Raw genomic sequence first — 12,006 nt, 5'->3', positions numbered from 1 at the left:
AACGTTATGTCATTATGGTGTCCAAACAGCAACGTATGACCGATTGAATTTACAATAACAAGCATAATTCTTAGTTCAACTCACCGTGAAAACAATGTTAAATCCGTGTTATTGCATCATGATATTGATATATGCAAATCATTGTTAACATCAACTGTCGCAAAATGCGCATAAATACATTTATCTTAATTATTTAGATATCCGGTTTAGACGGTATTTTTTAAAATGTGGGGTTAAAAAAAACAATTATTATGACAAACCCTGTTCGTTTTGTACTATTATTGCAGAGTTATGAAATATACTTTTTAGACTTGTATTCATTATATGTGTTCTCCACTCCTTTTATGGAAGTGCCGAAGGTGGATTGTACATGTACCTCGGGTATTTCCGTATTGATTTTCATTGGTTAACGGAGGTCAAACCCCGCCTTAAACATGTACAATTTGCTTGCCGGCATGCACGCGCTTTATATGAACAATGTATGACGAGCTTTTCTGGTTCTCATTTTCACGGTTCAGTGGTGCCCAAATTTTTTAATGCCTATCACTCCGGCAAAAAAGAAGTAGTCCCTTGCATACACGTACAAACCGTAAGAGGGCTTGTACAGACAAACGCGAAGCGTTTGTCTTCAAGCCCGTATTAAACTGTTAGCATTATGTTTGGCAAATTCATTTTTCGTCTCAAAAAATAAATAAAGGCATTTTAATAATTTCAGAAACAATTGTTTAAGTTTCTTATTCTGTATTGGTCTTTAAATAAAAGCCGTATTTCTATTTTCCATTTAAATTTAAACAACTCATTTTTCATACTTGTTGCAACAGTTTTTAACTGGTATTGGCTGATGGTATTTTTCACTAAGATGTTTTGCAAATTTAGTGTAAGAGTTGATAGGCTTTATTAAGTACATTTAGCATGTACATGCCACATACAGTTCATCAAGCATGTACAATTAAAAAATATTCAGAGTTGTAAACCCTTTAGTTTAATCATTATTAGTAATTCAGTAAATGTTTGGACATGATTTACCATCATATTCAAATGTATTTTTGTCTATTCAACTCTTGTAGAAAATACAATAGCTTTTGTTTATCATTTTCTTCTGTCCAATCGTTATAGTAATGTGATACATTTGATTCATTTTATGTCTGTTACATATTATTATGATGCATTTGTTTACTTTAAAAATGCTTAGTTGCTCTGATTTAGTTGAAAGGAGTAGAAACACTATTTTTAAATTATATATATATAAACACACAAAATAGTGTTGTTTCAAATACAGTTCATGAAAAAATATTCAAATTGCACTAACTTAAATGACGTTTCCCTTTCACTCATAGTAAGATTTACTATGTCGTTAAGTAAACCTTTAACTACGTGTCCAGCAATATTTCTTCAAGAATATTATCTTAGAATAAAGGCAGCGCCTTATCCTTATGTCGGCATTATATCAGGATTAGACGTCGACCACACGTCGAATACATATTTGGTCACCGACGTCGTGACCAAAATACAACTTCTATCCGTCGACGTGTGTCTGCTACATGTACACTAAATTACAGATCCTTAAAATATTAGGAAAATAAGGTAATCTCAAGGATAATAAAAGCGTCAAGATATAAACAACATGACTTACTTTACAAAGCCAGATATAGTTCCACAAAGGCCGGAATTGAACCAAATGACAGAATGAATCAACTATTTTCTTTACAAATCTTTCACTTTACTGCATCGCCTTGTATAATATTGGTTTTTACTCAATCCTTACAAAGTCAAGATGCAGTAAAACGTCAACTAAAATTAAATCGGCTCCTTTACTATACAGTTTTAGCCGAAACACTCACTATTGGCCGATTTATCACAACTTTGTTTAGGATAAGATTGCGATTTAAGACACCATTTTTTTACTTTAAAACCTGAAATATTTAATAATGCGCTAACAAGTACATGTGAATTGGTTTTCTCAAATCTTCTTAGAAATTCAGCAGCTAACAAATGAATCTATTTATCTTCCAGACCCAATTTCTCGAAACTTCTTAATTCTCTTATAAAAGGATTAAGCTAAACTCACTATTTTTGTTGTTCTGTAATATGCGTTATACTATATATTACTTCTAAAAGAGTTTTTATAAATTATATAAGGAAATATGTATGCTTATTAGAAGAAACCATTTTTCGTTTATCAAAATCCATTATTAGTATGTATTTTGGCAAATTGAACTAAGCGACTTAAGTCTGTTAAGCTTAAGAAGTTTCGAGAAATTGGGGCCAAAAGTAGCGATTTAAAAAAGCAACGATGGCGTTCACAACGTTGTTAACTTTAATTACTTTCTGAACAATCATTCTCATTCATCAGAGGTTCGATCTTGATAAAATCTAACTGTGGTACGTCACTCAGGTGAAAGGTACGTAACTCTGGTGAACGAGAATGTGGACAATTGGCTTTATATGTAATAATTAAAACTATTTGGTTTATATTGGATTATTTAGGAGTAATTAATGCATGTGTAATACCCCATTATATATTAATTTCATAAAAAATACCATTATAATTAACATTATCATAAGAGATACGAGTTCTTTTAGCGTTTTGATTCACAAAAACACATTGATTATAATTAATGCAGAAGGTCCGGAATATAATTCGTAAATCGACAAACATTTATACAAAGTTAAAACACTTCTTTAATCCGCTTTCATAAAGCTGCATTATATCAGCCGTTAGGATACAACACACGTCATATAAGTAAACTTAAAATAAATTAATAAACTGGTCTGCAATTTGTTTCTCATCCTAATTACCAACTACCGGTACATGTACGTATATAAGTCATTGTAGGCCATAAACATACCGACGAACCAGCCTGATATGACAATTGATTACTGTTAAGCCAATGGAGATATTAAGTAGTCACGTGACCACCAAGGATCACCACATAAACGTTGAATTTAACTTAAATATTTTTTTTGTATGAGGTGATTGAGATTACTTCATAGTTCGTTGGAGCCCATTGTTTGACCCAGTTTTCTTAGTAACCAACTAACTCACCTAGAACAAAGTTTAGGAACGCGACGCCAACAGTGTATCCTGACATACTCTTTCTCTTCAGGTATTCATTTCTACCAACGATTTGATACGTTACTACGGTGTTGAATTGCAAAGGCCTGAACATGAAGCTTAACAAAAATTGGAAATACTATTGATTTTCCCACTTTTTTCGGTCCTATACTATTTACAACTAATGACATTGTTTTTACATCATTATTTGAGGAATGTCTTTTAGTTCTTTATTAGTCTTGGCAGCCAAGAACAACATGAAAAAAGTATACGACACTGTATTTGAGCAGAACACGATAGCGGTTTTATACTTATTATTAAGGCATATTAGTTACCTGAATATCATTGCATTCGACAATATTTTATATATGAGGTTTCAACATGACATTGATCCGCTTTAATAAAGCTGCCTAATACCAGCAGCCATCAGCCTTTAAATTACTACATACGTCATATAAGTCAACTTAAAATAAATTACTATTCTGGTATTAGTGTTTTTATTCTGAATAAATTCATTTTATTCATCCAAATTTACTATTATGTAAGACATTGATGTCGATTCATATTTCGCCGATCCAACTTATTATAAATATATTTAGGACTGTTTAAACAATACAGAGGAAAATTAGTCACATGATCACCAAGGACAACCTAAAAACGTCGATTTAGATTTAAGCTATTATTTTGTTAAACAAAATCAGCAGTCATTAAGGGGGAAGGGAAAGGGGGAGGTTAAGTTATCATATCAGTTGGCCATCTAAATTAAAGTGACATAAATGAATTTTAAGAATGTAAGGCGGTTGTGAATACTTAATAGTCCGTCGGTTCCCATTGGTTGTCCCAGTTTTTTTAACGCCTAATACTATATTAATTGAAACAAAGTTAGAGAAGGTGAAGCCAACAATCTATCCAGGCAGACTCTTTCTATTCATGTTTTCATGTCTATCAAACGAATGTATACGTTACTGTCATGGTAAACTTCAAAGGTCTGAACATAACGCCTAACAGAAAAAAAACAGGGTAATGTTTCACTTGAACAATAAATCATAGATAAATCTAATTATGTTGTCTTATTCAATGAACATGACGAGAAGGAATACCTCAATACATTGAAATACATTCACAACTCAATGGAACTACAGTTATCAAGAAACCATCAGTCTGGGTGTGCGGTGTGCTGCTGGGAAATTGAAACGTGTATTACATTTTATGCAACAATTTACGAGAACGGGTTCTACTGCTGAGTAACATTATAAATTTATTTCAATGAGTACTCACCGAATAATGTGTGAAATGTTCTTTTTTATTTCAAGTTCCAATCTGTCAACACGATAACAATACATCTACTTTTTTATACAAGATATGTCGACATAAACATACAATAGTGGTGTTTTATAAGACACGTGGTATTTAAGGAGTATACCATGCGACGACATCAAACATCCTTCTCGGAAAGCAAATGCTTATTTATACTTAGCCTTACAAATCATTAAATATTAAGTTAATGTGTGGGGGAAATAGGCGTCCTTTGATCTTCTCAACCTCGATATTGAACTCAATGATACTGTTCCTCAATAATGTTTTGAGATACGAAATAAGGCCTTTGTTAATATTAATCTAAAAGCAAATAAGACTGCCCACACGGGCATTAATCGCCCCTCTGATATTAGAGACATTGGCGATGGTATTTATGTTTTGTTCATAATATGTTATTATGTTTAAAGCTTGTGGGCAATTTTATTCACCTGACTTAAACCATATAATTTGATAAAGACACTCATTTTGAATACGTTTCATATTAATGCAATGAACACGAGAGCCATCGCAGGACTGATAAGGGCCCCGAATGATAGCATATGTAAAAGAATAAAACCAAAATTCTAACCGTCAGTTGTCATTAACAGTTCAGAATTTGTAAGTATTGAAAGGGCCATAAACCTGAAAATATTTAAGCATAAGTTACATAACTGATATATTCTATATTGAAGGGTTTTTAAGTTATTTACAAAACCATAAAATGTCATAATTTCTAAGTCTACCAAGGACTAAAAACTAACGATATTTAAGCATTAGTTACAAAACTTGTCACAAAAGAGCGTATTGTTACTGTGATGTAAGTATTAATTTAAATGGCTGATAAGTCATTAACAAAATAAAACATAACAAAATTTGGACGGACAAAAGGACGGAGAGGCAAGGGGATTACTATAGGACAATCGCATTTTTTGCGGGTTCCTAATTAAAAGTTGTGTTCACATGGTTTCATAAAGATCATCATTCTGACATTCATGAAGACTAGATGGAAATTGTACCTGTGCTTACAATTAAGCAAGCTTAAATATGGTACTTCTGATAAGTCAAGGGTCATCACTATTTACCAAATATGCCGACTTGGAGTATATCGCACATGACCGCCATATTAAGCTATATATAGATATCCAACTGTACACATACTAATTATTGACGTACAACGTAAGGTCTGAGTGATTGGCGAGTATTCAGTTTACACTCAATATATAGTTTATAATACATAATACATTACATTTCTATCAGTAAGGATATTAAAAATATTAGATTCTGCAGAACAAAAGGAGTATTTAAAGGCTTCAAAATGTCATATGCATATTTAAACGAAGAAATCAGAAAATTTATTTAGAAACTGGACATAGTAAATTTTAGTATAGTGTGTAATAAACAATGGTGGCCCATTTAAAGCCATTGAACTTATTTCCGGTGCAGTTCTTTGGTTTAAAATTTCACTGTTTAATATGGTAGAACAATCACCTAATAAATGTCTTAATGACATTAATTAAACATGTAGTTGAAGAAGTATGAGATGGATTACCACATACTGAATTTAAACTTATAACAGTTTTGCCATTTATTTTAGTCATGGCTTTGCTAATGTTCTCAATATTTGTATAAAGGCATTCAAATAAGTATTTACCCCAAAACATGTTGCAAAGGATGTATGTTCTACACATGAAAAAGAGTATCCCTTACCTGGTCCCGATGAAACAGTAGGAATACTACAATATAAGCATATCAATGTTGTAAATAGGGGATACAAATGGTTGTCTCGTAATAGTCGCCCTGTTTGTCGACGTATCTTCAAATATTTCTGAGGATGAATAATCTTGGAAATAATGCTTGATCACTTAAAACCAATACTTAACTTTAATTTCAGAAAATTGGGCTTCCGCAATGAATTGTGAGATATTGACATTTGGGAACATTATAAATAAATCAATATGAATAACAGTTGTTGTTTCAAGCACATTTATTCACATTTTTGTTTCAACTGTAGTAAATATTTACCATAGTATTTGTATACTTTGAAATAGAATTTTTATTATTTATTACACCATCCACCTACATAGTACATATTTTGTATAGTATGCCTTCGTGGCATAGCTAAAACACACACAAAACATCGCTGTCCGGACAAACGGCATATTGATAAACCTACAAAATCATTTTCTTTCCGAAATGCCACTTTTGTAACAGTTACCTGAAGCTTTTGTCCAGCGATTGGATGGATCCCAACGTTGATCTATTGGCCTGAGAATTTATAAACAGGGTTTGAGTAGATATTTAAAAATATAAAAATATATTTTAATTTTACTCAAGGGATGAACGTTGTTGAACGAACACGTACATACAAGACATGACTAGCGCTCTTCTATTACCACAACACCGAGACACCAGGACCAGGTGGATAAAGAGAACAATCTCGGTGATCTTGAGGCGTCTAATGTAAATCAAACATAAAACGTTATAATCTGTCTGCAACCAGTTCATTGCACCACGGTTATATGTGTATGCCTCGTAAATTTGTTGTTTTTGTAAAAACGTTATAGCACCATCATCACTTTTACTGTGTTTTATTTCTCCTCTTATTGCTTGTAGTTATAATGTGTTGCCCATTAAAATGTCTGTGAGACGTTCGAGGTTATAAATGTTTTTGTCTCTCTCTCTTTCTCGCCCTCTTTATTGGAAAACAATGAGTTTTATAGTTTTTAATAAGCCATTTATCATCAGCGAAATATATTGTATCTATTTTAGTTTATTTTGCTTTTTTATATTTATTGATGTCCATACTTAAAAAAGAAGTTCAATAATATCTAGCGTTAGTTGCCGTTCCGGATTAAAATTCCGAGCCTGGGGCACGTAATTAAGTTGTTAACGAAGCTTTGTTTTTGTTTACCCGGAAAATTACAATTGGCAAAAGAAATCAGATAAATTATATTTATATGAACAAGATACACCAGCATTGTCGCTAAGGCCATTTATGCTTATACCTAAGCGGCTTATACAAAATAACTTCTCGAACATTGAACGACTCATGACAACCCCAAATTGTAAACAGTACACCCTAAAATAAATTAAAAAGCGAATTTTATTTGACTTGATGCCCGTGCCTATTTACATCTACAAGGGCTTTGTCTTGAAAATCGTCAATTGTACCAGTTACCGTAGTAAATGTTGCTAAACGACGAGTTTACAATTGTCCAAATGTACAAATTGCATGTAAAGGTTTAAGCGAAAACAGGGAATTAAAATTCAATATTTCTTATTTGAAGAAAGTTCACATGTCATTGACGTATGTTCATAATAGTAAACAGCTTTCCTTTGACCTCATTTGATAAATTACACGTACGTTGCAATTACTCAAAAGTGTTCCCCTCTTATAAACCTTATTGTGAGAACAGGCAATTATATTCAAATTGAATGTCGTTAACAAGGAAGTAATTTGATATGCCTAAATATATGCCTATTTATAAAATAAAAACATGTGAGTTTCATTTATACCAAAACAGATATAATATAAAATTTCTATAGGCTGAGGGATTTTCTTGTTCTTGTTTGCGGTAAGTTATATATTTATATTCTTAACCATTGTATGTGTTTACAGGAAATAATAATCTTTAGGGACATGATATGTAGGCAGTGAGTTCCGGGAAACGTAATCGGTATAATTGGATATACGATAGTACATTCCGGAATATAGGAAAAGGTCAGAACAGCAGGAAGTAAAACGCTATTGAGAAGCCAATGTAATGCCTCAAAATTTACAAAAGACACAAACACAGGTTAGTACAATACTCTTATTTCAGTATAAGATGTATATATACATGGTAATAACAAAATAAAAAATATTAAACACGCATGAGTTCAGAAAACCATCCCACACACATCCATACCAAAAGTGTTACGAAAGAGAGAAAATAACCCTTATTTCCATTGTTGTACTTGTTATGGCAAGTATGACAAAGAGAATCATGACACTTTCTATCACATACGAAAATATCGAAAGACTATAATGTTTGGTTATAATAATGACCCACTAATTTAAATGTAAAATAGAGATGAAAAAGAGAACCGCAGCATCGCTATTAGATCAAGATGACTTTAAAAGAACTCGTATTTTATCTAATGATATTGAATGCACTGTATCTGACGATGAGTCTAAAGTTGTACAGCTAAGCGAAAACCAACTAACATCTTTGGTTAACAGCATTGTTACAGGTGTATTATCAGGTCTCCAGCAAAAGGTCGTTTCCCTAGAGCAAGAAAATGTCGAACTTCGTCATTACGCTCGAAACCAAAATGTCCGCCCTAGAGGAAAGAATTAACAACCTATCAGTAGATAACGACAAACCAAATCAATACTCTAGGCGTAACTGCTTGAGGGTATCTGGTATCGAGGAAGGCCAGGGCGAGTCCACTGACAAAATCGTTATTGATCTAATCAAAGCCATTGGAGCTGATGTTTCACTTGATCAGATAGATCGCACCCACAGGCTTGGCAAACCTAGGACCATGGGACCCAACCAACCGGCTAACAAACGCCCACGGGATATTTTTATAAAGTTTGTATCCTACAGGCTTCGCCAACCGGTCTACAAGTCGCGTACAAAACTGAAAAGCGCTGGATACAAAATGGTTTTTATTAATGAAGAGCTGACCAAACAACGAGCTGAACTTTTCTCCAGAACCCGTCGTTTGTTCAAGGAGGAACTTGTCGATAGTGTGTGGACCTTCGACGGAGTCATTTTCATTAAAGACAAATCTCAAAATGTCCATAGGATTGAAACACCTGATGCCTTCGAGTCTTTTAAGACAACGAAAGAACTTAATTAAATTACTTTGCTTTGCCGCGCAGTAAACTACGTAGTATTGCAGTACAGATTATAGATCAATTTATAAACATTTCATTGAGATAAAATTACATGGTCGAGCGCTCCAAATTTATATATCCCCGATGTAACCTACTCCTTTAAAGGAACTCGTCCACGCATATTATGACGATATTGCTTATTTTCAAATTTGGTCTAATGCCTTATTAAACTTATAATTTATATAGACACACATCAATAGGTATGGGTATCGGTTATTGCATTTTAACAGTTTATGTCCTAGTGAAATATTTATGCAATTTGATAATGTTTTATCATTGAAAAAATAATTATATATATATTTCATCCGATTATACGCTTGCGATATCTAACCCCACAAAACGCGAACGAGTTCCTTTAACTGCACGCACCTGTGGTCAGGTGTGCATTGTTTATATTACCATTTATCGGTTATTATATTCGTAAAGGGCCAGCTATAGTGTACTATTAAGACAACTTAAGATTTAAATCTTTATTTGTAGGACCTCGGTGTTACTACTTACCTGGTTGTTGTGTTTGTGGTTGTTTTCATTTTATCAACGTAATTTAGTTAATAAACCAGAGCTAACTAAGTATATATTGAACAACTACTTGTTGGGCAATGAAATTAACTGTATGGTATTTGACATAGAAACTTATCATGATTGATACTATTTTTATTGTTAACATATATGACTAAAACGTAACTTAGTGACATGTGTTCTATATATTGACTATTAGATTATTTCTTACCGTTATCACTTAATCAATTTGAAAAGCAGTATGCACTTTTTGAGCATCATTTTTCTTTTTATTAGTTGTCCGGAGTTTATTTTTTATAGAAACCAGTATCTATGTACGATCTGCTTAGCTGTATTGTTTTGTTTTCTTGCATTGGCTGTAAAAGTATTGTTTTGTTTTCATGCTTGATTTACTGCCCCTGTTCGTGCTTTTTGCTTCCGTGTATGTCTCCATCCAGCATCAGGCAAACCGTTACACACATGGCCTTTTATTCATTGTGGATACATATCATCCACCTTAAATACGAATTAGTTAGTCAGATGGCCTTAGTGTTTCGGTATTCTCGATTGGTACATGTACTCTCTCTGCCACACTGTATGTATTCGCTTGTGTTTCTGTTAGCAATGTTAGTCCTCAATTCAGGCGATATTCACCCAAACCCCGGCCCATCCGAAAGTAATGTATCTGCAAACACATCTTCTTCATCATATGTTCATTGTCTTAATAACGGGTTAAGCATTATGCACTTAAATATCCAAAGTCTTAAACCTAAAGTTGACATTCTTGAGATAGAAGCCCAACCATATGATGTATTGATTTTCACGGAAACATGGTTATCTGATCGAGTTTCTGACAACGATTTAATAATTCCAAATTTCTCCCTACCATTTCGTTGCGATCGTGTCGGTAGAATTGGGGGCGGTATAGCCATATATATTAGACAAGGAATCAATGCTTTAATTCGACAAGACCTGAGCATAAATGGCCTGGAAGCTCTATGGCTTGAACTCAAAGTCAATAATCGTAAATTACTTGTTGGTGGTTTTTACAGACCACCAGATGCTAACAATAACTATTGGCTTCTGCTCGAGCAGAGTATAGACCAGGCTTTTAACGAAAATTGTGCAAACATCGTAGTAGCCGGTGACTTTAATATAGATGTACAATTGTCTGTATCAAACAAAATATCTCGGCTTATAACGTCATACAACGCTCACCAACTGATTGACTCACCAACTCGCTTCACCGAAAGGTCATGCTCACTTATTGATCTTATATTTGTAAAAACACCAACTAATATTATTACAAGTTTCGTTGCTGACCCATTTATTCCTGATCTTACAAGATATCATTGTCTTGTTGTTTGTGTTTTAAAATTCGACAAACCTAAAGTGACCTGTTATAAACGTCGTGTTTGGTTATATGACAATGTTAATTATGATGACTACAGAGACAAAATGGCGATGAAAGACTGGAGTTTTATACACAACGATGATTTTGACTATGTTGCCGCTCAATCCATTTTATCGTGTGCTTCAGAGAATGTCCCAAATAAAATAGCAACAATTAGGCCACAAGATATTCCATGGATGAATAATAATATCAGAAAGCTTATCAGAAAACTAACCAAATTACACAAACATGCAAAACGCCTCAATACCAATGAAGCCTGGAGTAATTTCAAAAAAGCAAGAAATGATGTGAACAAATTTATTCGAAAATCAAAAGCAGACCATAATACCAAATTAGTAGATATATTAAATTCAACAAACGTCTCAACAAAGGTATGGTTTAAAACTGCCAAGCAAATCACTAATAGACACACGTCAAACCACATTCCCACCTTGTCTGATAACAACATTGAAGCTTCAACAGATGTCGAAAAAGCAACTTTGTTAAATAACTTCTTTTGTTCACAATCCTCTCTTCACGATTCACAGAATCCACTTCCTGATAGTATTAATGTGACTGGAAGCTCTCTTGAGAACATTAATGTTTCTGAACAGGATGTGAAGGATGCTATTAGTTGTATGGATACTTCAAAGGCTAGTGGCCCAGATCTAATAAATCCTAGACTCATTTGTGAGGGTGCATGTGTTCTGGTGGCTCCATTGTCTACATTTTTCTCCAAACTCATTGATTCCTGTACATTTCCAGCGCCATGGAAACTTGCAAATGTTACTTTAATCAAAAGGTCTGATCCTTCCAAGCCCTCAAACTATCGTCCTGTTTCTCTCCTTAGCTGTCTATGCAAGCTCATGGAACGCTGTA

At 33.5% G+C, this 12,006-nt stretch overlaps 1 protein-coding gene across 1 annotated transcript; it reads left to right on the top strand.

Annotated features, from left to right (window-relative positions):
• Positions 1–7,896: 7,896 nt before the first annotated feature.
• Positions 7,897–9,312, top strand: LOC128230550 (uncharacterized). The gene is made up of 2 exons (XM_052942932.1): positions 7,897–7,926; positions 8,585–9,312. Exon 2 carries the CDS (start codon positions 8,633–8,635, stop codon positions 9,197–9,199), a length of 567 nt encoding a protein of 188 aa, XP_052798892.1. The 5' UTR covers positions 7,897–7,926; positions 8,585–8,632; the 3' UTR covers positions 9,200–9,312.
• The last annotated feature ends 2,694 nt before the right edge of the window (positions 9,313–12,006 follow it).

This window comes from Mya arenaria, chromosome 4 (genome assembly GCF_026914265.1).
Source record: "Mya arenaria isolate MELC-2E11 chromosome 4, ASM2691426v1".
In the NCBI taxonomy this organism is placed as follows: Eukaryota; Metazoa; Mollusca; class Bivalvia; order Myida; family Myidae; genus Mya; species Mya arenaria.
This window is presented reverse-complemented; position numbering and strand designations above follow the sequence as displayed.

What these genes read in the sequence shown, in the direction of transcription:
- LOC128230550 (XM_052942932.1), top strand. Translation starts at nt 8,633, where the DNA reads ATGTCGAACTTCGTCATTACGCTCGAAACCAAAATGTCCGCCCTAGAG.